Source organism: Salmo salar, chromosome ssa15, assembly GCF_905237065.1.
Source record: "Salmo salar chromosome ssa15, Ssal_v3.1, whole genome shotgun sequence".
Taxonomy (NCBI): Eukaryota; Metazoa; Chordata; class Actinopteri; order Salmoniformes; family Salmonidae; genus Salmo; species Salmo salar.
Genome location: NC_059456.1, coordinates 79,779,818 through 79,807,177, shown reverse-complemented (window position 1 = coordinate 79,807,177; position 27,360 = coordinate 79,779,818). Strand labels below are relative to the sequence as shown.

The 27,360-nt window shown below is 40.7% G+C and overlaps 2 protein-coding genes across 3 annotated transcripts in view; both read left to right on the top strand.

The window, feature by feature from the left end:
- The first annotated feature begins 109 nt into the window (after nt 1-109).
- On the top strand, nt 110-27,031 carry tmem201 (transmembrane protein 201). 2 transcript variants are annotated; one of them, XM_014145776.2, is made up of 11 exons: nt 110-331; nt 6,677-6,797; nt 14,766-14,960; nt 15,088-15,267; nt 15,536-15,900; nt 16,128-16,331; nt 22,732-22,961; nt 23,527-23,589; nt 25,021-25,308; nt 25,836-25,970; nt 26,316-27,031. In XM_014145776.2, exons 1-11 carry the CDS (start codon nt 222-224, stop codon nt 26,408-26,410), a joined length of 1,986 nt encoding a protein of 661 aa, XP_014001251.1. In that variant the 5' UTR covers nt 110-221; the 3' UTR covers nt 26,411-27,031. The 2 variants fall into 2 exon arrangements, with proteins under 2 accessions (XP_014001251.1, XP_014001252.1); XM_014145777.2 differs by lacking the exons at nt 22,732-22,961; nt 23,527-23,589; nt 25,021-25,308; nt 25,836-25,970; nt 26,316-27,031 and having other exon boundaries at nt 16,128-20,373.
- Nucleotides 26,386-27,360, top strand: part of pik3cd (phosphatidylinositol-4,5-bisphosphate 3-kinase, catalytic subunit delta) — a 62,040-nt gene continuing 61,065 nt past the window's right edge. Inside the window, exon 1 of the mRNA XM_014145771.2 lies at nt 26,386-26,406. The gene's annotated coding sequence lies outside the window, so the exon portion shown is untranslated. The remainder of the gene's footprint in view (nt 26,407-27,360) is intronic.

Below are 27,360 nucleotides of genomic sequence, written 5' to 3'. Positions count from 1 at the left end.
ACTGGCCTCACACTCCAGTACAGTAGGTGGCGGTTTATGCACCTTAAACGTTGGATTCCAATCCCAAAGAAGAAGACGAAGAAGAGGCGGGACCTCTTTCCTCTCTGAAAGAGGTCAATTCAGAGTTTGCCTCGTGCATGCTCGATACATGTCTAGAAATATAAACACTAGCTGCCATACATACACTTCTGTTTTAGATAACCGCCAAACACTGGGAATAAATGGAGGCGTTCAACCAGCTGATCTTGGAATATCCTCAATTCATGTACGGAGGAGCCGGAGCAACGGTCTTTATGGCTGGGGGAGCTCTGATTTACAAAATTGCAACAAGGTATGCAGTGAACTAGCTAGTCTGCCATGTTTGCTTATCATATTTCACGCAGCTAATGAGCCAACTAACACGTAATCATACACTACTAACATTAGTTGCAGCCATCTAAAACGAATAATATAACATCCTATGACCAAATAATATTCCTGCGAATCGCCTGTCAACTGGTAATGAACTAGCTAGATAGCTGCTAGCTAACTAACATTGTCCGTGGCGAGTGGGCCCCCCGCGCGCCTTTGACTAGTAGTAACATTACGCTACAGGATGTCCGCCTCGAATGTATCACGTTTCATTTATTTTAACACACCTGGTAGTTCGCTAGCCTTAACCTAGTCTGATTTAATTAGTCTATAATACAAACAGTTGGTATCTACTAGTGGTGAAACGGTTCACAAAACTCACGGTTCGGTAACGTTACGGTTTAAAAATTAAGTCACATTGCAGTGCCTTAAACAAAATAGGACCACTTGAGACTGGTTACTTGAAGAAGAAAAAAATAATAATAATCAGATTTAAGTTTTTCTTTAAGATTAATGTATCCAGATTATCTGCAGTGAGCACAGATCGGCTTGCTGTGACATTGTCAGCCGCTGTGGAGAATACCCTCTCGCTAGGGACAGCCAGGTAGCGCCTTACTAACATGGCAACATGAGGGTATGTTAACTCTTTGGTCTTCTACCATGTAAATAGATCAACATCCAGAGCAATACGGTCCACTTCCCGGTATGAGGTCATCTCCTCTGTGACCTTGGTTCCCTCCTGGGTTATGAACAATCCCCAAAAAGCTCAGCCATGGTAGACTTCTTTTCTGGAGGAGAACCCCTGTTGTCTGCCGTCTCTGGAGAGGGGTTGGTTCCTGTGGCATCTGTGGCTTGACCTTGCAGAATTAAATTAGATAAATTGCTATCTCTGAAGTGGCTTTAAAAATATGATTTGTTGTTAGAAATATATATCAGACATTATTATGACAATTACAATTATTACTTTATAATTAATTGTTAAATCACTAATTAATCAAATAAATGTCACATGAACAAAATAAACACAATACCTGTTGTATATTGGTCACAATCTCTGCTGTGAGTTCATTGTAGACTCTCAGACAAGCAGCCGCATCCAGGTGCAGCAGGGACTTGAACCTGGGGTCCAAAGCAGTGCTCTTGTGTAAGAAGTCTTGAACATCAGGTTCAGCATATCTAGGCTCCATGTTAACTCTGATGGCAGTCTTGACATCCCTTACTGCGGGTTCATCTTCATCAGATGCCACCATTGATTTCAGGATCATTGTTTTCATAGGCAGGACCATGAAAACTGATGGAATGTTCTCAGTGCATATCAGTGTTATGACTGTTTTGAGAGGTTTGCATACTTTGATAACTTCCTCTGCTAGTCTTATGTCATTTTCAGACAAAGTCACAATACCTTTGACCTTCTTCCTCACATCTTGATCAGTCAGTGTAGAATACACCTCAACTTTCTGCTCACGGTATCTCTCAACCATGTCATGGCTTGAATTCCATCTAGTAGGGACATCTTGGATTAGTTTGTGGTTTGGCAGCTCCGGCATCTCCTGTTTTGTCTTGAAAACATGTTCAGCAGTTGTGCTTTTATGAAAGAAGGATACCACCTTCCTGATTTTTGCTAGGAGGCAAGAGATTGGATTCACTGACATTGCTTTTTGAGATGCTAGATTAATTACGTGAGCAAAGCATCTTATCTGTGGCCCCAATCCAGCTAGTGCAACTGCATTTACAATATTTCTAGCGTTGTCAGTGGTCACAGGAATCGTTACATTATCCCTCTCCAACTTCCACACTGCAACTATTTCCCTTAGCTCTTCCCCCAAGTTTACACTGGTGTGACTACACTCAAGGGGACATGTTTGAAGGACACTTTTTATCTCCCACTCTGCCGTAATGAAATGAGCCGTTACAGTAAGGTAGCGCTCTGTCGATCAAGTAGTCCAACTGTCTGTTAGAGAAACAGACAGCGTTTCTGACAACTCGCTCTCAAGTTGTTCTTTAGTTTAAACATGTTTAACCTTTCTAGCACAGGCGTTCCGCTAGCGACCCACCTCGACAACATCCGGTGAAATTGCAGAGCGCGAAATTCAAACTACAGAAATATAAATATTTAACATTAATGAAAATACATGTGTAATACATCAAAATAAAGCCTAACTTCTTGTTAATCCAGCTGCTGTGTCAGATTTCAATAAGGCTTTACGGCGAAAGCACACCATGCGATTATCTGAGGACAGCGCCCCGCATACAAAACCATGAAAAAACATTTTTCAACCAGGCAGGTGCGCCACGAAAGCAAGAAATAGCGATATAATAAATGCCTTACCTTTGAAGATCTTCTTTTGTTGGCCCTCCAAAAGGTCCCAGTTACATCACAAATGGTCCTTTTGTTCGATAAAGTCCTTTTTTATATCCATAAAAACTCAGTTTAGCCGGCGCGCTTCAGTCAATAATCCACCGGTTTCCCTCCTTCAAAATGCATACAAAATGAATCTCAAATGTTACCAATAAACTTATCCAAACAAGTCAAACAACGTTTATAACAAACCTTAGGTACCCTAATACGTAAATAAACAATACAATTTGACGGAGAATGGTATGTTCATTACCAGAGATAAATAACAAAGAATGTGCTTTCCTCCACGTGCATGGAAACAATACAGGCAAAATGGGAGCCACTTAGAAAAACTACAACTTGTAGCTCATTTTTCCAAAAACCAGCCTGAAACTTTCTAAAGACTGTTGACATCTAGTGGAAGCCCTAGGAACTGCAATCTGGGAGGTTTTCACCTTTATAATAAAAGTGACAGCCATTGAAAACAGTGGTTGGCTGAAATATTTTTTTTTTTGGGGGGGGGGGTTTGTCCTCGGGGTTTCGCCTGCCATATCAGTTCTGTTATACTCACAGACATTATTTTTTACAGTTTTAGAAACTTTAAAGTGTTTATCCATATCCAAATCTACCAATTATATGCATATCCTAGCTTCTGGGCCTGAGTAACAGGCAGTTTACTTTGGGCACGCTTTTCATACGAATGTCTAAATACTGCCCCCTAGCCCAAAGAGGTGAAACATGTTTCTGAACCCCGCGTTCTCTACTACAGAGAAAGGTCTCATATTTGCCGCTATGAATTTTGCTATCGCTGCATTGATTTCTTTAGCCCTACCGGAGTCAGCCACATATTGCTGCCTGAAGGCTGTGGGGAGAGGTGGTTGCCGTTTCATTTTTTTCCACATAGTCCCACCAATTGGCACTTTGGGGTGATGCCGGCGCAAATGAGTAGTCATGTTACTTGTATTGCCACTCGAATGGTCTATCGGCAATGAACAGAGCCTACATGTTGTAGACATTTTAACACCACTCGTTGGCAAAGCCTGTTATAGTTTACAGGGAAACCGAAATGTTCCCAGACGGCAGACCTGAATGATACTGGGGCATCTTCTAGTTCTGGCTTGCCATGTTGCTCCTTTGCATTCAGCTAACTGCTAATTCCTTCATCAGTTAATTGCTGCTACGACGGTCTCTTAGCTCTGTTCTCGCTGGAGTGAAATAACTAATGAGCGGAGCTGCATACAGCTACGAGACGAAACAACTCTTTATTTTTTAATACAACCTAATTACTATGTGGATATTTTTCCCATGTTAATTTACACGCCATTGGTTTATGCAATAATATTTTCTTTACAATGATATATGTATATATCTTCCTAGCTATAATATATGATTAAAGTAATGTTCGGTTCACAGTGCGTACTGCACCGTAGACCCTGTACCGAACGGTTCAATACGAATACACGTACTGTTTCACCCCTAGTATCTACAGCCTCTAACGAATGACTGCAAAATCGTGTAAATGTTCCTTACAATCCAGAAGGTTTCGTACAATTACATTCAAACTTAACATACTCTACCGGTCTGTGCGGTCTCAATTTTAGACATTTGTTCACCAATACTAGCTATTGAACCAAGCATGCCATGAAAATGCTATATTCTGAATCGGGAGATTGGAGAACAATCCACAACCTTTTTTTGTTTTAAGATTGAAATCTGAATAAAAAGTGTGTTTCGTGGCATGCTTGGTTCAATAGTTAGAACGTTTTATATTGGATATTCAGTTTTCTATTGAACCAAGAATGCCATGACAAGATTTATTTATTTGGATTTCAATCTAAAATCAAAAAAGAAAGGTGTGGATGTTTTATCATCCTCCCCTGATTCAGAATTTACAATTTTCATTGTCATGGCATGTTTGGTTCAATAGCTAGTATTGGTGAGCAAATTGTCTCACATTTTGGTACCGCACAGACAATTGGTAGAGTAAATTTAAATCTCATTTCATTCAACGTTCTTGATTGTAAGGAACATTTACACGATTTTGCAGGCATTCGTTTCAGGCTGTATGTACCAATTAATTGTGTATTATGGCCTGATTAATCGGACTAGCCTAAACCATGCTGTTTGCAGATATAGTTAGCTATTTAGTTTTACATTCAAGTCACACTTTCGCATGAATATCCTATGATGTGTTTCTGCGAAACCGTGTTCCATCTAGCCAGAGGTGGTACCAAGTCACGATTATTAAAGTCGCAAGTAACAAGGTCAAGAGTCTCAAGTCTAGTCACAATTATAATGGGTGAAGTCCAAGTCATGCATTCTAAGAGCAAGTCTCAAGTCTAGTAAAAAAAAAATCTATACATGTAGTTGAACTTGTCATTGCAAATCTTTGTATTTTTATTGAGGCTACCAGACAGCCCTTTTTCTTATTTTGTCTACAACATATATTTTGATTGTCATTGTAAAATAGGGACCTTGTAGCAGTCATAAGGGCATGAAATCAGTAGAAGACAAGGCAGGTTGACGTGCTCAGAGTAGATTTATTTACGGGTCTTGGTGATCCAATGGTGAAAGCGCCATATCATACTAAAAAGACGAGTAGATTGACCAAATATACACAGGAAAATGCCTGTGTATGAGGCTTAACCTGTCGTATCTGAACGGACATAGGTAGAGGAGGGTGAGACTGCACAGCTTCCCCTTGAAACCAAATCGAATGTCTAACAGGAGCTCAAACAGGTACATACAGTATTTGCATTTAGCCCCTCCTAGGATCATACAATTACCCACTTGGCAATTACAACCGATAAACTGGTTCTACAATGTAAAAGGCAATTCCCCATCATTGGTACATTCGTCTTAATCAGACTTAATGATATTTCATCACCGTTCATACATGGAACAATAATTAATCTTATTGAACCTATTAACTCAAAGTGTTGTGCTCGGGTCACGTAGCCTATTTCTATGCGCAGTGAGGCACGTGCACTCCTATAATGCACAAGCTGAATGACAAAGACCTAGGACACAGAACCCCCGACATAACCTGGGATATATGAGCGAAGAAAACCATACATTGAATTAAATTAACAGAACATCTACCTCTATGAGTCTTGCGAATGTTTATGTGCGTAATAAACATTGCGCCCACTCGGAGGGTAAGAAATGGTAGGACTAAATGAAAATGTATGGTATGAAACAAATGTCCAAGTGTTGCAATAAAAGGTATGTGGATGGAATGATGAAACACCGGCAATTATTATAGGTTTAGATGGAATATAGATTTGCCACATGCATTTAGATGTGTGAAAGCAACGTCAAAAATTTCAACAAGAGAACAAAGCACTCTCCTCCACTGGCGGGAGTTTGGCGATCACAAGTGGAGAGATGCGCCTACAGTAATTAATTTGAACAAATTCCAAATGCAATCTTCATAAGTAAATGTATACATTTCAACAATTTTGACAGCCTACTAAATGGCCAGTAGGCCTACGGTAGTAATTTTTGCTTGGTGCCCCAATGCTGTTGAGTTTGCAAAATAAACAGTTAATATTATTGATCACCAGTTTTTTTGTGGAGCATCCTATTTATGGCCATCCTCTCGCCCTACAATTTTACGTTTGCACTGCACCCGATTCTACAGCTGTACAGCAAATCAGCAGTCTGTTTGCTAGCTTACCCGACCTCTCTCCAGTCAGAGGGCCGAGTGTGCGTTTCACTAGCCAACTTTTTTTGCAAGGGTGATGCTGCGTCTACTGTCTCTGGCTGAGTGGAGAGTAATGCACGGAGAACCTAGACAGAATTACAAGTAATCAGTCTCAAGTCGAGCCTTGAGGCTCCAAGTCATTTTAATTTCTATCAAGTTGAGTCTCAAGTCATCAAATTTGTGACTCGTGTCCACAACTCTGCATCTAGCTATTCACCTGGATCAGCAATGTCACCTTTAGACAGTGTATCTAAAGTAAAACACTTCTCTTCCCTATACAGAAAGAAACCCACACATGTCAATGTGAATTGCTGGTTCTGCAACCAGGACTCAGTGGTCCCATATGGAAACAGAAACTGCTGGGACTGCCCCAACTGCGAGCAGTACAACGGCTTCCAGGAGGTACTGCAATTCATCTCACACAATTATATCCACACTACTGATTGTCAATGCAGCTGATTGTTGCGTGTCATAGATGGTGGACCGTGTCAACATGATGGATCTTGCTTTGTCAAATCAGTAGCCGGGCTTGACTACATTTTTTATCCACTTGTCCTTTGGACAAGTATTTGATGACTTGTCCTTTGGACAAGTAGGACAGAATTTTTTTCCCCCCAAGTCACTTATCCAAAAATAAAAAATAATCTTTAGCACCATTTTTACATCAATGTATGACACAAAATAAATGCATTACTATCTTTTTTACCGTTAGAGAATCACACACAAATGTAGGTTACAACACTGCCGCTTTAAGGCTCTGCTGGAGGATGGTTTTCCCCTCTTGGTAGCCTCTAAAGTATTGCAACATTACAGTTACAACCAAATACTTTTGGCGTTTATAAAATAATTCTCTCCAGGGCTTGAAATGAAAGGTGTGCCGTCATCCCTGGGACAATAAAAAATGTCTGATTCAAAGCTGACTCTGGGATGACGGATCCAGAATTCATAACACTGCACATTAAAATGTTTTTTAGAAGCAATGAGGCTGATGCAACAGATCAGACGTTTAGCTTAAAATATTGATCTAGTTTTATTTCTTCATATTATAAGCTCAACAATGCGCACAATGCAATTAGCAGGAAACAATTATCCTTAATTATATTTGACAAACATGACTGGCGTTTAGCCTGGGGGTAGGGGGTGCCTAATTAAGTCATTAAAGTTTGGCAACATTTTCTGGCGTTTCATGTCCGCATCGGTTTGGACATGAGGCTGTAGCTAATCACCTACACTTTGACGTGTAGGCTTTTTTTATTTATGTATATGAAAAATTGATTTTAATATTATTCCAACGTTGGCCTCTAATCCAATTCTGATCGGAGTTATTGTTTGATTTTGTGATTATTATTTTTCTTTTTACTTGTCCATTCAGACAACTTAAATCTATTTTTCTTGTCAGACAATTTTTTATTTTATTGTCCCGGACAAGAGGACAAGCGTTAATGTCGAGCCCTGAATAGTACTTGCACACTTACCTATAATGCCGTATACATTTCAGGGATTCATGAAAGTCAGGACAATCCTTGTCTGGCAAGGACATTTCATTTGTATTATTTGATCTACAAAATTGCTTCAGGTGAATTTTATAAGGGATAAGATTTGTTTTTGTAATTTTCCATATTATTAATGTCCATGTCTCTCTGCCAGGAAATGCCCTTGTCCTGAGCAAAGGATCAACATTTCAAACTCAGGAATGAGCAGGGTCAGCTATAGAGTACTTGTGTTGTCATAAAACCTAGTGGTCAAACACGGAAATGATTCCAATCTTATTCATCAATATATTCGGCTCTATTTACTGATTTGAAAATGCTAATTGGCAACAAAGTAGACAAATCCCTGCAAGCTCTTTGACTTCGTCTCAAGCCAACACCTTTGCTGTCAGCTAGCTACTAGCTTCCTTGTTCCAAAACAAAAGATATAGATGAAAACGAACATTTTTGGCTTATTTATATGCTTATTTATATGCTTTTGGTGTTGTACATATTACTATCCTGGTAGCAATCAGATATTTACAATCCAGGGTTTTTTCTGCATACAACAGTCTTGGGTGGGCTGTTTTTTGTTAATATTTTCAGTGTAAATGACTAAAACCAGATGTAAAGTATGTAGAAAATATAATGGACCAACATTGCATTCGGAAAGTATTCAGACCCATTGACTTTTTCCACATTTTGTAAAGTTAGACTTATTCTAAAATGTATTAAATAAAAACAATTCCTCATCAATCTACACACAATACCCCATAATAACAAAACAAAAACAGGTTTTTAGACATTTTAGCAAATGTATTAAAAATAAAAAACATACCTTACATAAGTATTCAGACCCTTTTGCTATGAGACTCAAAATTGAGCTCAGGTGCATCCTGTTTCCATTGATCATCCTTGAAGATGTTTCTACAACTTGGAGAGGAACTGCAGAGAAGAATGGAATAAACTCCTCAAATACAGTTGTGCAAAGCTTGCAAACCTGTTTTTGCTTTGTCATTATGGGATACTGTTTGTAGATTGAGGGGAAAAAAACACTTTATTCCATTTTAGAATAAGACTGTAAAGTAACAAAGTGTGGAGAAGGTCAACGGCTCTGAATACTTCCCGAATGCACTGTATATAGGGCCTGAAACTATTTTTGGTCCACCAGTCACTGGTGCAGGTAGTTAAAAAAATGATTACTACAAGTTTAGCTGGCTAGCTAGACTAACTTACCAATCTAAAAAAAAAAAATGCTGACGTGGGCTGCTTGAGTGACTGTCAGTGACTGACATAACAAGAAAAAAATGTTTGATGCACAACCAAATTTAAAAATTGCACCTTGTGTATTCGAAGTCTCAACAGTAAGTGGAGAGAACCCGATGGGGTGTTTTTATTTTTGTGGAAATTGATCCGCAGGCCTACAAAGGGTCAGTTGCCCATCCCTGAGCTAGACCAACATTGTAACCAGCTAGACCATCATGGACAGACCAGCTTGAAATGTAGGCTGGTCTGTGCTGTTTTTTCAGCAGGGAGGCACATACTGTACCAACCAATACTACTCACCCGACAGGTGTGGACCAGTGCTGCCTTGGCTGCAGTCGTCTGGTCTGCCACTGCTCCCTTAGCAGCTGCCACTTTGGCACAAGTCAACAAGTTCAACTTCCAACTAAAGAGTGGAGCATGCGTTATAGATCAATACCATCAATTGTTCCGAGTAATGACTTAGGGCAAAGTAATAACAGGGCTGATATACATGCAATGCATGCCAGTCTCTCTTGGCTAAGAATTGTGGAGAGACTGACTGCATCACTTCCTTTTATAAGAAACAGTGTGTTGAAAATCCCAAATTGTTTGCATACACATGCCATCAGAGGTCTTTTCACAGTCCCCAAATCCAGAACTAATTCAAGAAAGTGTACAGTATTATATAGAGCCATTACTGCATGGAACTCCGTTCCATCTCATATTGCTCAAATTAACAGCAAACCTGGTTTTAAAAAAAATGATAAAGCAACAGCTCACAACGCCTCTCCCCTATTTGACATAGATAGTTTGTGTTTGTATTGCTATGTAGGCTACGTGTGCCTTTTTTATTATTATTATTTTTTAAATGGGATTTTATGTTGTTCTGTCCTTGAGCTGTTGTCTATTAATGGCAGGGGTGTACCTATGGGCAGTACACCAAAAAGGGCTGTGAGGGGATACTGATCTATAACAGTGTCATATATATATATATATATATACTGCTCAAAAAAATAAAGGGAACACTTAAACAACACATCCTAGATCTGAATGAAAGAAATAATCTTATTAAATACTTTTTTCTTTACATAGTTGAATGTGCTGACAACAAAATCACACAAAAATAATCAATGGAAATACAATTTATCAACCCATGGAGGTCTGGATTTGGAGTCACACTCAAAATTAAAGTGGAAAACCACACTACAGGCTGATCCAACTTTGATGTAATGTCCTTAAAACAAGTCAAAATGAGTCTCAGTAGTGTGTGTGGCCTCCACGTGCCTGTATGACCTCCCTACAACGCCTGGGCATGCTCCTGATGAGGTGGCGGATGGTCTCCTGAGGGATCTCCTCCCAGACCTGGACTAAAGCATCCGCCAACTCCTGGACAGTCTGTGGTGCAACGTGGCGTTGGTGGATGGAGCGAGACATGATGTCCCAGATGTGCTCAATTGGATTCAGGTCTGGGGAACGGGCGGGCCAGTCCATAGCATCAATGCCTTCCTCTTGCAGGAACTGCTGACATACTCCAGCCACATGAGGTCTAGCATTGTCTTGCATTAGGAGGAACCCAGGGCCAACCGCACCAGCATATGGTCTCACAAGGGGTCTGAGGATCTCATCTCGGTACCTAATGGCAGTCAGGCTACCTCTGGCGAGCACATGGGGGGCTGTGCGGCCCCCCAAAGAAATGCCACCCCACACCATGACTGACCCACCGCCAAACCGGTCATACTGGAGGATGTTGCAGGCAGCAGAACGTTCTCCACGGCGTCTCCAGACTCTGTCACGTCTGTCACGTGCTCAGTGTGAACCTGCTTTCATCTGTGAAGAGCACAGGGCGCCAGTGGCGAATTTGCCAATCTTGGTGTTCTCTGGCAAATGCCAAACGTCCTGCACGGTGTTGGGCTGTAAGCACAATCCCCACCTGTGGACGTCGGGCCCTCATACCACCCTCATGGAGTCTGTTTCTGACCGTTTGAGCAGACACATGCACATTTGTGGCCTGCTGGAGGTCATTTTGCAGGGCTCTGGCAGTGCTCCTCCTGCTCCTCCTTGCACAAAGGCGGAGGTAGCGGTCCTGCTGCTGGGTTGTTGCCCTCCTACGGCCTCCTCCACGTCTCCTGATGTACTGGCCTGTCTCCTGGTAGCGCCTCCATGCTCTGGACACTACGCTGACAGACACAGCAAACCTTCTTGCCACAGCTCGCATTGATGTGCCATCCTGGATGAGCTGCACTACCTGATCCACTTGTGTGGGTTGTAGACTCCGTCTCATGCTACCACTAGAGTGAAAGCACCGCCAGCATTCAAAAGTGACCAAAACATCAGCCAGGAAGCATAGGAACTGAGAAGTGGTCTGTGGTCCCCACTTGCCGAACCACTCCTTTATTGGGGGTGTCTTGCTAATTGCCTATAATTTCCACCTGTTGTCTATTCCATTTGCACAACAGCATGTGAAATGTATTGTCAATCGGTGTTGCTTCCTAAGTGGACAGTTTGATTTCACAGAAGTATGATTGACTTGGAGTTACATTGTGTTGTTTAAGTGTTCCCTTTATTTTTTTGAGCAGTGTGTATGTATATATATATATATATATCAGAGAAACATTTAAATATTAATTCCCAGAAATCTGACAGCCCCAAAACATTTGCAACAGTGTGGCTGGTTCCGTTTTACATCTGACACAGGTAGGATCAAAATCAGAGAATATTCTTCCAAGTTTGGCCCCGGACGAGTGGATGTGGTGAACCACCTTGAATTGAATGAGGCTGTGTCTAGTGCTAAAAGAGGACGAATGCACCTTGTGCAGCACAGATTCCCAGGTGTCCTTTTCCCAACGAGTCTTTATAGGCACCAAAGAAAGTTATTAATGATTGCATATACATCTGAAATTGCTCCCCTAGGAACCTTGTTCAGCTCAAAGATGTGCTCTATAGCTGTATTCGCAGGCCTATGGGGAAATTCAGGTGTGTTAGCTCTGACAAAGTTCCTAGTTTGGAGATAGCGGAAAAAGTGTTATTGGGGGAGGTTGAACCTTTCCTGTAGCTGAGCAAAAGAGGCAAATGTATCATCAAAGAATAATTGGGCTAGTGAGGAGAGGCCTAGTGAGTGCCAGATGGCAAAAGCCACATCATTCAAAGATGGAGGAAATAAGATGTTCTGATTGATTGGGCCTGATAGAGAAAAGCCTTGGAGGCTAAAGGCTAAACGGAACTGATTCCAAATTTTAAGAGACTGCTTTACAATTGGGTTGACACACCTTTTGTCTAGGGACACTGGGAGAGACGAGCACAACACAGAAGAAAGTGCAGCAGGTTTACATGATTGACTCCATCTGGACCCAGAGTGGTCTAGGGCCAGTAGGATCAGTCTGCAGCCAGTACAAAAGGGCTCTGAAATTTGCAGCCCAATAGTATGTCTGAAAATTTGGTAGAGCTAAACCACCCAGTGCCATATGCTTCTGCAAATGTCTTCTACCAATCCGTGGTACCTTGCCATCCCAAATAAAATACATGAATGTTTGATCCAGTGTATTAAAAAAAGATTTTGGAACAAAAATGGGTAAACATTGAAATAAATATAACAATTTGGGCAACACATTCAATTTAATGACATTAATCCTTCCAATAAGAGAAAGAGGTAGCGAATTCCAAAAAGTAAAAGATGGTTTCAAACTGTCTGCTAGAGCAACAAAGTTTTCCTGAAACAAATTTGAATATTTCCATGTCACTTTAACTCCCAAGTAGGTGAATTGATCCCGGACAATCCTAAACTGAAATCTTGCAAAAGAGCACTTTAAAGCAGCCTTATTTACAGGAAAAAGCTCACTTTTGCCTAGATTCAGCTTGTACCCTGAGATTGAGCCAAACTTTTTAAGAACAGATAAGGCACATGGCAATGAGGTATCAGGGTTGTAGATAAACAAAAGGAGGTCTTCGGCATATAGCGAGACTTTCTGCTCTAAGCCCGTCCTGATTATACCTTGAATGGCATCATTAGAGCGTAGTGCAATGGCGAGAGGCTCGATTGCCAGAGCAAACAACAAGGGGGAGAGTGGACAACCCTGTCTGGATCCGCGGTGCAAGGCAAAATAGTTAGAGGACAAGTTGTTTGTCCGTACCAAAGCCATGGGAGAAAAATAAAGAATCTTTATCCACACAATGAATTTGGGGCCAAAGCCAAATCTATAAAGGGCAGCTGTTAGGTAGTCCCACTCAACGCGGTCAAAAGCTTTTTCCGCATCAAGTGAGACCACCACCTCCGGGTCCCCCAACGCTGGGGTGTACAGTATATTCATAAGGCGTCTAATATTGAAAAACAAATGCCCATTTCTCACAAAGCCAGTCTGGTCAGAGTGTATTACTTGGTGGAGCGAGCCTTCCATACGGATGGCTAAAAGCTTGGCTAGGATTTTGTAATCGCAGGTTTAAAAGCGAAATTGGGCGATAGCATCCACATTCCAGGGGGTCTTTGTTTTTCTTTAATAGTAATGAAATTGAAGCCTGATGAAGACTAGGCGGTAACTTTGAGGTATTAAGGCACTCTGCAAATAATCGAGACAAGAATGGGCAAAGCAGACCAGAAAACGTCCTGTAAAATTCAGTTGGAAAACTGTCCGGACCCGGTGATTTACCACTTTTCATTGCGGACACTGCTGTTGCAATCTCCTCAGGTATAAATTCTTCTTCTAGACAGTCATGGGAGTCTATCAATTGAAGGCATATTCAAGCCATTAAAGAATGAATCAATCAGCAAAGGGTCTTCAGGAGATTGAGGTGTATAGCGCAGAGTAAAATTGTTTAAATTGATCATTTATCTCTATGTATAACTGTGGTGGCACCAGACAGGGTCCTTATTTGTGGGATTAAACGTGAGGCCTCAGATTTACGGATCTGATGTACAGTGATTATTTCAATCGGGTGTTAACGCTGGGCTGGGACAAAACCCTTCACACATTCCTGCTCTTCAGGACTTGCAATGACGGAAACATACCAAAGCAAGAGAATTATCTTCAGGCTAAAACAGCTTACTTAATTGACAGGTTGGCTTGTGAGTGCCACTTTCAAAATTACTGGCTGAAATTATACAGAACAGTTCTAGCATCACTTTAAAATAGATTATTAATATTCTGATAAAATGTTAATCATTGTCCTGCAATATATGCTTCATTTATTGAAGTATTTGCTGTGCTAGACACAAGGGATCATGTTTGCGTTATAAATCTTGTTTTATGTTCTGAATCTAGAAAAACATGCCAAAATGCTAATGAAATTGCCCCCCCTGGAGCATTATACAGTGGCATAAAACAAAAACAAAATACATTTGTATAAAATATTTGAATAATGTAATGTTGGAATGAAACAATCACGACCTTTAAACACTTGTTGGGACAATGAAGATAAAATGCCTTTTATGGTGTCTGACGGAGTTGACATGAATATAGTTAGGTGCATTTAATGAAAAAAGCTTTTAATTAGATTGTTCCTTTACATGGGATGATAGCTGATACTTTGGTCTATAAAAATATGTATTTAATTTTTTTTTTTTTTTAAATATTGTTAATATTAAAAAAATTGAAAGAAATGGTCCCATCTTTCAAGAATCCCTGAGCCTCACTTTGGTCCTTGTACTTGTCTTGCTTGCTTTTAGAATGGTGACTACAACAAACCTATTCCTGCTCAATTCTCGGAGCATCTAAACCATGGTGTATCTGCTGGCGTGCCCTTGCCTGAGACACCAAAGACGCTGCAGTGGGTCAACTGTCAGATGCTGTTGTGCAAAAAATGCAACAACAACCAGTCCGTCAAGATCAAGCAGTTGGCCTCATTCATCCCAAGGGAAGATGTATGTATTCTTTTTTTTACTGTTTGATTTGTGGAAAACTGCAGTGTGTGTGATCCACGGTGAGTTTGTATAAAGCCAATGTGGTCATTAGAAAAACAACAATTCTATTTTGGTTTCCCTCCCCTAGGAGAACTATGATGAGGAGATTGAGGTGTACAAGCACCACGTGGAGCAGACCTACAAGTTGTGCAGACCCTGTCAGACGGCCGTGGAGTACTACATCAAGCACCAGAACCGCCAGCTCCGGGCTGTGCTCTTCAGCCACCAGCTCAGACGCAGCAGAGACTGTGACAAAGCATTCGTAAAGGTCACTTTCAATGGAAACAAGTCCATCTGATAAGACTGTTGAGCAAGCATCAGCACTATACTTATAGTAGAAAATGATTTTCTAAGAAATAGAAATGCATTTACCACCGTCAGGTCTTTCGATGAGTTTCAGCAAGAAATTATTTAAGTGCATAAATTGAATACTCTGTATAAATAGGTGTGCACATTTTATTAACCTTCACAAGGGATCTAGATGTGGCAGTATAGGAATTTGGATCTATCCTTACGCTCTAAACTTTTTTTCACAGAGCTCCTACTCCTTCGGCACACCAGTTGGCGTGATATTGCTTCGTGTCATGGCGTTTCTCACCTGTGCCTTCCTAGTTGCAACAGCATTGTATGGCTCTGGGGACCAAACTGCATCCGCTGGTGCACCCCAAACACTAAGCGGAGGGATCATCCCTCCAAAGCCTGCTCCCTCCAACAAATCGACTCCCAAAAACGGTAGCAGCGAGGCTGGACAGGTGTTCCAAGACCTGCTGGAGCTGCTTCCAGAGGAGGCCGTAGAGAATGCAAAGCTTGTCTGGCAGTATGGAAGGAACCATCAGATGGCCGTGGTCTCCATTGGCCTGCTGACCTGTATCACTGGTGTCTGTCTAGGAGGACCTGTCAGGTAATTTATTCCTCTTAACTCATTGTTTCTATGACGAAGAATTCCGGGTATGCACTGGTGCCTGAATCTGGAGTTTTGGCTACTTAAATTGAAAATTATCTTTGATTTTTGACCTTTTGGGCATTAAGAGAAGGTCCAAGAGGGCCTGAAAAGTGCCTTTTTGTTTAAAAAAAAAAAAAAAAAAAAAATCCAGATAGTAGTTATATACTTTGTTCCTGGTTTTTCAGATTGAGGCGAATTGATGCCGTGGCCTCTGTCCTGTGGTTCCTGGTCTTGTGCCTGTACTTGGTGGAGAGATACCTGAAAGCTGATGTCTCAAGCTGGCTGGATACAGTCAAACTCGGCACTACCTCCTTATGTTGCCTGGTTGGCTTTGCCGCTGCTGTGGCAACACGCAAATCCATGGGCCCGAGAAGAGCGAGAGGTCGAAGGTCAGAATCTGAACAGTGACACTTAAATGTACTTATAAGACCCACCGAATACACTAGGACCTACTTCTGAACACATAGGATATGTTTCTATAACGCATATGACTTTCCCGCCTTTTCTCATCTTTGCTTTGCTGATATTAACCAACTAATTGATGCGCTTGTGTTATTAGCCTAATCTGAAGATTTCTTACTTGGCATTGGTTGTCTAATGCAGCTTTCTGATTTATCCTGTTGATTTGGAAAGTAATTTTACCAACAACCCTATCTAAACTACACAGGGACTCCTATTAAGCATGGAGCATAGCTAACACTTAAATTGTAGCTGTATTTTCTGACTTTTGAAAAAAAAATATATATATAACTTAGAAAATCGAAATCAATTGGCTGTGTAACAGATATGAACAGATCGAGGTGCTGCCTTTTTCTTTGACATTAGCATGGCTCAAGCCTCAATCTTGTTTTTAAAACCCTGATGGCTAATACAACATTTTGACAGGGCAAACCATGCCTATCAAATGTAATCAAAGGCCTAAGAGTGAGTCATTTTATTTCAAAACCTGAATATTGTGACGAATCCTGGGGTAGTGATTGTAGTGGGAAAGTGATTTTAATCTGAAAGTTCTATAACACTTGCTAGCCGTCGAAATAGTTTGACAATATCGTCCGATGCCTCCCGTTGTGTGCTGTACGTTTTATATTTGGTGGACTAATAAACGTTTTGGAAGGAGAGAGTCTGGGGACAGGCTTTGGCAGAGGACTAGTTAGTTTAGATTGGGGGGGAAAAAAACTCTTCCCGGAATCAAATCGAGTAGCTGGCAAGCATGCACACACTATTTGTGTTCTACTTGCTGAGATTATTCAAAACCCAGGATTATTTGCCGTCCAGTATACTTTGCTCACTGCCTGGGCTGCACTACGCATGTAAAATGGAGCCCATAGTTTTTTGCCCAAGGCCCATGTGCGGGTTTCTCTATGAAGTTGTTTTTTTCCCATGCACCTGCAACAAGATATCTCACATGTGCTTTTTTAATGTTTAATGTCCGTGCCCTACACCAGTGTCAAGTCCAGTTGTGCTGAATTCAGTAATTCATCCCAACAAGTTTTGCACTGTAAAAACAGTATGGTTTGTTTGACCGAGCCTATTTCACAATAATGATGGAAATCTAGCCACTGTGATAAGCTTGGGTGACAAGGTGTCTCATTGTTAAACTGCTAGGCTAAATATTGTTACATCACTGCTTTTTACCTAAAATATTTTGCCCTTTTGTTTTGCGACTATAAAGACCACACTAATAGAGTGGGGTTGGTTGGCTTTCCTGGCATACTGAATTTATTCTTGAAGTTTTGAATGAAACGATAGTTGGGTAGGTGTTGTGAAAAAAGGTTTTGTTGACATCTTTACCAATATACCAAAAAGACTGACTACTCTTGGTATTGAAACTCAAAAGTGGCACTGCTTTTGACCTGTATTTCTCTACTGTTGTGTAGCACAGGTTTTGCCTAATTGTTTAAAGAAGACAAACAAGCTTATGATTAAGTGAAAGCTGTATACAGTTCACATGTAGTTTCCCCAGGTACAGGGTGCTCTCCTGAAGTTTTTTTGTTGTTGTATTTTTCATATTCTGTGTACACAAGTTTTTTTTAATTTTTATTGTTTCATTCCCCAGAGTGGTACATTAATGTGGCTGTCTTTAGAGGAAATGTGAGATGCCAATCCTCCCTAACTCTCTGTCTTTGCATGTTAGGTTCTGATGTAGAATTCAATATCCTCTTGTAAAGTATATGCTAATCCATATTTTAGAGGAAGTAATAGGCCTAACTATACTGCTATGTGCCTCCACTTTACCTTCCTAATTTTGTGTTCATCCTCAGCACCATATTTACAATATGTAGGCTATTAAAATCCACTGACAGCTCCCCAGCCCTCAAGCATGCACTAATATTCGGTTTGATGATACTTTGTGTTTAATGTAGCTTTTGAAGGTGATGTAAAATTAGACAGGAATGCTACGCATAACATGCTATAACTATTAATGTGTATCTTCTTTTGAGTGAAAGTTACTTTATTTAAATGATAGATGTGAAGAACGACTGTAGATTGTACTCGAGGGTAACATTACTGCACAAACTCATAACTTGTATGTTGCATTCTCAACTTTTTGGTTTATGTACTAAGTCCAGCATCTGTAACCAGGTTTCCATCTAACCATTTCCTTTGGATGAATTACCTGGCGCATGAAAAAGTCACGACCGGGCTGATGGAAACAGTAAATTCCGCTACTATTTTATAAATGTCGACAGACTTTGTTAGTTTGGTCAAATAAATTATGAGAGTAATGACGGTGGAAACGCCTTTGTACAAATATTGATATAAAACACATGATATTGAATATAAACTTGGAGTTCCGCGATGTGTTGTCTTCCCACCACGACTCGGGAAAGCATGCAGTTTATTAGGCTCCAGATGAAATCAATTCGGATGAACGTCACAGAGTGGTGAAAGTGCATGGTGATGTGCTTCTCCTTTCCAATAAATATCGAGGGTTTTATTCTGGTGACATAATCATCGATGCTTGGCTGCCGTTTTGACAAATAATCTTGCTCTTATCCATAATAATCTCATGTAGGTAGCCTACCCGCACTGTATCTGCGAGCTGTTGGCAAGAGTGCATGTGTCAAGACCATAGTGGGCACATTTGCAATTTAATGCAACAGTTTTTGACAAAACCATCAGCGTTGAAAATGTGATGGAAACTCATTTAACTTGTATATTTTTAATTCAGTACATGGGAATTTTACCGCAAAAGTACATTTTGTGCAGTAAGTCAGTTTGATGGAAACACCTGCATATTGTTTTATGCAGATTTTATAATATCATTAAATCTTTCGCTAATTGGATGGAAACCTAGCATGAGACAATACCCACAGTTGGTTGTGAAAATCTGGATTTCTGGGATACAGATGCTGTCCAATTATTGTTACATTGCTTTGACAGAGTTTTCAATCTGCAAAAATATTATGAGTATGTAGCTAATATTTATGTAATACGCGTTACAATGCCAAATGTATTTAACTGGTTCTAGCACATTTCCCTCTGTTAGTAGTTTGGCATTTGCCTATGAAAGCGTACTTGACTCTTCATGTTTTGCATCATATGAGTATGCTAGTATACCTGATTTAATAGATACTAACAACTTGTTTATCTCAACCAATGTTTTTAGCAAACATTTTTTGCCTAACCTTATTCTTTTAATTGTGTTGTGAGCATACGTCTCTTAGTGTCACTTATGTGTATGTTATGTGTGTTTCTATTCACCATAGTAACAAGGGATTACTTTATAGTTATTTTAGTTTATGCCAAATTGACGACTGTAGGTTATGAAACTTAAAACTATTTGTGCCCATTATTTATAAGTGTGCCGCTAACAATGTGATAGTAAAAACTAATTAGTTGTGAATCTAGTGCATTTTTTGCTTACTTTTTATACTGTATATGTGTTGCAGTGCTGAAACACTAAAATATTCAGTACCCTGAAGGGAGATTGAAGTGTTCCCCATTTTCCACAAGATTAAAAGGATTGTTCAGACAAATTACAAACAAAATACGTAATCCATTTGTTTCCTTATGTCTCCTTGTCCAAAGACTGCTTTACAGGTAAGGAAACAAAAATATAAATATGCAATTTGGCTGAACTATCCCTTTTAATACACCAAATAATTTATGGTACTTTATCTTATCATTAATATTTGAGTATGGAAGGGTTAATGTGTATTCCAAAACATACAATATAAGCTTTCATGTAATATCCAATGCCCATTTATGTGAAGTTACTATATTTTTGGTAAAGCAACTATTTAAGCTATTCCGTCCATTCTAAAAAATGAACTGCAGCATATTCCAACTGAAACACGTTCTCTTGGGTACTGCATCTTGAATATTGTAGGTTGTCACTACCCTTTATATAGCCTATTGGGTTCATTTTGTATTAGTAAACCATGTATGTTGGATCACTGTAAATTTAAATAAATTACTGAAATGTTATGCCTTTTCTATTTATCCCATTCTTTTATGAGAAAAATGCCTGACCTGTTCTTAACCCTTACCTTTAAAGAATGTTATAGCTCAGACACACTGCAAAGAGAAACAGCTAAAAGTAGCAAGTTGCTATTGTGTGTTTGCAGTCACCTGCACATAGTGGCCACTGACAAACGGTGGACATTCAACAGGTGCAATTGTCAGAAAAGGATGTCTGATGTTCCGGTCACTGTTAATCCTGTGTTTTGACCTTTACAAAATAACTTCCTGTGGTTTTCACCTTAACTAGTATAGTCCAGCCTACTTCCTTTTTTTAATGTGTTTAGGAAGAGAGCACTTCATTCTGTCAACGCCAAGTAGCCTAGATTTGAAGGGGGTATAGTGTACTGCAGTGCTTCCAAAATTCTGTCCCCGGGACCCCAAGGGGTGCATGTTTTGGTTTTTGACCGAACACTACACAGCTGATCAAAGCTTAATGATTAGTTCATTATTTGAATCGGCTGTGTAGTGTTCGGTCAAAAACCAAAACATGCACCCCTTGGGGTCCCGGGGACCAAGTTTGGGAAACACTTGTGTACTGTATGTTATATAACATTGTTTAGATGTATTTATAAACTGGGTGGTTCGTGCCCTGAATGCTGATTTGGCTGACAGCCGTGGTATACCACGGGTATGACAAAACATGCATTTTTACTGCTCTAATTATGTTGGTTTCCAGTTTATAATAGCAATATGGCACCTCAGAAGTTTGTGGTAAATGGCCAATATAACTCGACTAAGGGCTGTATCCAGGCACTCCGCCATGTATCGTGCATAAGAACAGCCCTTAGTCATGGTATATTGGCCATATACCACTCCTCCTCGTGCCTTATTGCTTAAATAAACCTTGTCTGTACTGAATGTAAGTAAGCTACTTAATGGACGTGGCAGTTGTGTGTGTACTCCTGACTAAGATCTTTTATGAATTGTTATGTGTTTGCCACGAGCCCACTAGTATAACAGGCACTGTCAGCTGGTTCATGTTTGTCAGACAGCTGGGATAGACTGTCAATGGCTCCCATTGACATGTAGCCTCATCACTATACACAATATCCCATGTCTAACATTCACTGCTGGATAGAAGGGTTGTTTGATCTTGTCTGACCATTGCCTTAATGTACACTTGAATAAGTATTGGCAGGGTGGTTTGAGGTATACTCTGGGTCACCAATTGTCGGACAAAGGGTTACTGTCATCGACCTCGACCAGGATTTAATAGGCCTACCTTCATTAATGATGTCGAGTTGCCTTTACTAAGGGGCAATCTGCAGTTAACACAACAGTGGTCATCCCGCAAATGTTTTGGTTAACAGCTGAGGGATGGGGCTGGAGAAATCTAACCACTCAAATTCATAAACAAAGCTATGGATGCAAGGTCTAACTTTAATCCACTGTTAAATACAATGTGATCCTTCTCGATTTGTTTTACTCTCCCCCACCTTTTTATCATTTATGTACAGCGGGCAATGCCGGTATCATTGTAGCTCATTTTCAATGGTCTGTTTCTGTTTTGCGGAAATTGTTTGCCCTAACCTTCAATTTGACTAGTTGACCTTTACAAATACAATAATTAATATTACATCTGTAAAGTATTAAAATATGATTTTACAGATGTAATATTAATTGTATTTGCAAAGCACATTTCTAGCACAATAGATTTCACAGTATTAAAAATGGCTAAAGGCACAAGGCTGCCATTTTTATATCGACATTAAGTCATTTTTGGGTAACAATTAAGTACCTTAACGTAATACATTTCCATTAAAAAGGGGCGAAAAAAGCTTTTTAGCTAAAATATTTTCAAGCAACAATTCTGCTAGGACTGTCTGGGAGTGGACTGAGTGGAGAGGGGAAAACTAGCTGTTATTGGCTGAGGTGTGGAACTCTTGGTCTATTAACCAATTTACCACATGATGTCACCATGCTGATTAGGAGGTCCTATGTAGTTGCTGGTTGAAAATACAATCTATCAGGAAATAACACTGATCACGTTTTCACAGTAAAGTGTTCGTTTCATTAGTTGTGCAATATGATATAAGAACTGAATTTTCACTGCACCGGGCCTTTTAAGAAATACTTGTCTGGAGGGCTATACAGAGAATTTGATTTGGAATTGTCACCCCTATTGTTAACAATATTGGCTATATTAAAATCCCCCAAACTACCTCTACCTGCAAACTCTCTTCTCCATTTTGAATAATGTATTTACAAAAAAACGGAAGGAAAACCCTGTTATCCCCCCCAAAAAAATATTTCAATTCGCATAGCTATCTGCAGAGGTGTCGAGTTCAGTGGTGGATCGATTGTGCTCTTCTTCTGTTGCAGGTACCTTTCCGGTAGCTCTGTGGACGCGAGGTATGGTACCCAGGCTCCCCTGCTCTCTCCCATCTCCCCTGGCTCCTCCTCTACCTTCATCCCCACTCCACCCCCAAACCTCTCCCAGCTCATCAATCGACAGAAGAGCCCCCGAGAACGCAAAGCCTCTCCCTCTTCCCTGCCCGGTCGTCTCAACCGAGCCCTGTACCTCGGCACCATCCCATCCCTCGCCAGAACAGGTAAGATGGCTGGCGCCTTAGGTTGTCTTTCAGGTTCTGTACATGACTGTTCTGCCTTTCATTCTATGCGCTGTGATTCAGCGCCACCCAGTGTTCATATATAACTGTGTAGCTTGCACTTCTATGGTACTTTCTTGGCTGACTATCAAATTAGTTATACCATAAGGAGGACAGTACAATGACATAAGGCAGTAACAGGGTTATGTGGCGCGGTTATTACATGCTTCACAACACTAGCTATTAGAATTCTAAAACATGGCTACAGAGATCACTGAATGACTTGCATTGTTTTGTATGCATGTTGCATGGAGGTTTATTTGTCCGGGAAATGTTCTAATTCAGGGTTTCCAAGACTCGGTCCTGGATCCCTCCCCTGTGTGCACGTTTTGGTTTTTGCCCTGGCATTACAAAGCTGATTCAAATAATCAAAGCTTGATGATGAGTTGGTTATTTGAATCAGCTGTGTAAGTGCTAGAGCAGAAAACAAAACGTGCACCCAGGGGTAGCCCTCAGGACCAAGTTCGGGAAACCCTGTTCTAATTGATAGTGTGCTCATGTATTTTAGATTCCGGCTACCTGTTCAGTGGAAGTAGACCACCTTCACAGTGCAAAGACTCCCCACCTTCAGGTAACATTGAGCAGTGGATAAATGTTGCAATTTAGAGTATCTACAACTCTCCCTGGTTTTTTTTTTCTCTTTTTTTGTTGTTGTCTTGTAGAACAATTGTAAGGTAACCTTTTCTTACCCAGAGACCCCCACCCAGGCAAACCGGTGACCCAGGGACCCCCATCATATGTTAGCAAAATAGTTTTGTCTTATCAGGTGAATGATAATAGCAAGAAGAAGTAATAACCATTTTAAAATAATAGATTTGTCAAATCATTTTTTATTTTGACCCCACATTATAATTGGAAGAGGAAGTTTAAACTCTAACATACCTTTCTAACTAATAGGCTTACTCTAAACACATTTTTGCTAATAGCAGCTGTGTAAACAAAGGTGAGCAATGTGTTGAATATCTTAAGTCAAGAAAGATTACTAGCAGCCAGTGTCACTTTCTGTGACTGGTACTCACAGGTGCTTTTTCGAAAGCCTATGTAAAGCCTTGTTCACAATGGAAGTTTGAAGTGACTCAGATCCTATTTATTTGCAATTTTGGATTTGCCCTCAAGTGGTTTTTAGACTGTTATTCAACATATCTTGTTGTTTTCTCGCTACTCTGTTGACAGTTTGACTAGAACACGTGGTAGCTAACTAGCTTGGTAATTGTTTTCAAACAAATGAGTGAATGTGCTACAAAGCTAAACAGCTAGCTAGTTGACTGCTGTGACTAGCCAAAAAGGACTCATTTTGAAAGTTCGATCATGTTATCCTTTGAGGCTTTAAGTGTTCTTACACTATGATTTTGAACATTCAAAGCAACAGGGAAATGTCCATGGGAGGCACTGTTGTCAACTTGGCTTGCTACATAACTTCTGAGTGATAGGAACCACAAGCACCACCACCAATCAGCCTACACCACTACACACACACCCATCATTACTATGACAACTAGCATAGCCTTGTCAGCGAATGACTGCTGTCTGAACACACACACACACACATCCGATTTGGTCACTTGTAACTTGCTGTCTGGACGGTCAGTGGTCGAAAACGGATTTGAAAAACAAAACTAATTTCAGTATAAAGGCCTGCAGTGTGAGCAAGGCTTTAGAAACTCCAGTCAGTATACTTTGCTTCAATTAGTGTAATTTGCTCAGTATTAGAGTTGAGATAGTTGACACCAAATAATATATTATATTTTCTACTGTAAGCATGCAATTTTCTGTTGCTAGCGATATTCATAAAAACATTTAAACAAATATTTGTTCCTTTTTTTAAATGTTATATATTTAAAGCAGAATCCCCTGCTTTAGCATCTTTTTGATCTTCTCACAAAACATTCAATGTAAAATGTTAAAATCTGCAATGAATAACATAGAACAGGACAATGAGTTTTGCAGTTGTTGCATAGATTTGACTAAAACAACTTCCACCTTTTTTTTTCTTTTGGAGCAGATTATTTTTCCCTGAAGTCTGGGAGCCGTCCGTCATCCCCATGCCCCTCCCCGACCCCCTCGGTTGCCGGCTCAGTCACGTCCAGCTCCAGCTCTCGCCACCGCCGCCCCCTCATCAGCCCGGCAAGACTCAACATCAGTGGACAGAAACTCCGCCTCTTCTCGTCTGACACAGAGCACCAGCCCCCACCCACTCCGACCCCGCCACACCACTTCTCAGCAGAGCCCGCCCCTTTTCACAGCGGAAGCTTCCACCTGCCAGACGTATCCCCGTACCACAGTAGTAATGGTATGAACCACTGGGTGTAGATATGCATTTATGAATGTCTTTTTTTTTTTTTTTTGCATGAACATGTGGGGTTGTATTCAAAGATCGTACACTAAATGTGATATTTCAAGTTGTATTATTCGTATGTGTAGGATACACATGGTATACACCATCCAATGAAATGCTTACTTGCTGTTTCCTTCTCGCCAATGCAACAATAAGAAATTATAAAAAATAAGAAAACGAACATAAAGTAAATGCCTCAGTAGTATAGAATAAACATTTTAGCAAAAGTATAATAAAGGTCAAATTTAGAGGCTGATATTTACACGTGTTTTGGAGAAGGAGGCGGGGTTACACTGATTCTCCAGATTTTTATGCTTTATATTAATTACTGGTGTTGGCATCTATCCATTTCATCTCTTTTTAGTCTTATGTGTTCATCGATGACCCACTTAACATAGTCCGATGTAAAGCTGTGAGAAAGGAATGACTTCGGGTGCATGTGTGTTTGACTGACGCACGGCTCCACTGCGATGTGATTCCAGACTTGAGCTCCTTGCTGAAGGAGGGCAGTGTAATCTCAGAGGAGCGCGAGAAGAGACGGGGCAGCTCCTCAGGCTCCTCAGCCTGTATGGTGGACACCACCACAGGAGCCATGGACAGCACCCCCGGATGGAAAGGTGAGCACTGATATCTTGTAATGATCTAATAATCACATCTAACCAAAGACATTGTCATTATTCAATTGCTTGGTTGGTCATGGATGATGGTTGACAAATGTAAGAAAGATTGGCAGGCAATTTACCCAATCTACATTTCAATCAAATCAGTTGTATAAATGAAAGGTGGTTCGGAACCAAGGTTTTGTGATGAGTAACCTTGCCTGATAGGCCTGCCTTCCTAGTTACCTGAGCAAATGCCTAGGCTTTAGCTCAGAGGGATAACACACTTGTGGCACACAGGCAACTCAGGTTTGAACCCAGGTCGGTCACATTGACATTTGTTTTCTCTGTTGTGGTTTGCAGGTCTCTTGGGTCGCTCTCTTTGGCCGGGCATCCTCCTAGCGAGCCTGAGCGCCAACTTGTTCTTCACCTCCCTCTACCTCTATCGCAACTGGTGAGACACACCTCGGTCCTTCACAACCTGTATAAAAATAAATGTTGCATAAATAATATGCCCCCAACAATTTCATGGGAGTGTGATATGTGCAAGCTAATAAGCTGTGGACAGATATGTTCATTAAGTAGACATGTTCATCAGCGTTTTAAGATCAGAAATCCAGTGGGCATCCCTCTGTAGCAGTAGGGTCTCGATGTTACCTCCTCCTTGTTAAAGTAAGCTGCTCGATGTGATGCATTTGAGGAAGGCGATAGGATGGTTAGCTTCAACAAAGTGAGCTGCTACTGGGTACCCAGTGTTCTTACCTGATTGAGCTGCTGCGGTGTTCAGGTATTTGTTGTTTTGTCTGCAGGAACAACATTTGTTAGTCCCATTTGGGAAGGATTATTTTGTCCACCTTTAAGCTTTCCCACATGAACAGGGGAGGAGATGACACCACTAACAGGAACTTTCCGGCCTGTATGTGGGTGAAAAATGTTTTTGTAGTGCTGATGCATTGTCTGCAGGAACAACATTTGAATGTCCCATTTGGAATGGGTGCTAAGAATGTGTGCGTGAGCTTACGGGCAGGTCAGATCTCATTAGGCTCTTGCCAGTGTTGCGCCCACGCTTGTAGACCACCGGGGGGGTCGCGCCCATGCTTGTAGACCACCGGGGGGGGTCCCTTCACAACCTATGACATCACTTGACATGGTCCTAAGATAGAAAGCATTACAGGGTGAGTTATCCTTTCCCCTCTCTGGCTATTTGTGTTCGCAGCTCAGCCAAAGACACTTGCAAATGCATCTTGCCATATGTCCAAGCTAGGCCTGGGAATTGCCAGGGACCTCACGATACGATATTATCACAATACTTCGGTGCCGATATGTATTGCGACTCTCTCAATTCTATATGTATTGTGAGTCGATGTTCCAAACATATTGCTCAACATGTCTGCTGCAGAGGGACAAG

Coding starts and splice junctions, on each gene's coding strand:
- tmem201 (XM_014145776.2), top strand. CDS start 222: ATGGAGGCGTTCAACCAGCTGATCTTGGAATATCCTCAATTCATGTAC. Junction 6,798..14,765: donor AGTACAACGGCTTCCAGGAG/GTACTGCAATTC, acceptor GCTTGCTTTTAG/AATGGTGACTACAACAAACC. Junction 15,901..16,127: donor TGTCTAGGAGGACCTGTCAG/GTAATTTATTCC, acceptor CTGGTTTTTCAG/ATTGAGGCGAATTGATGCCG.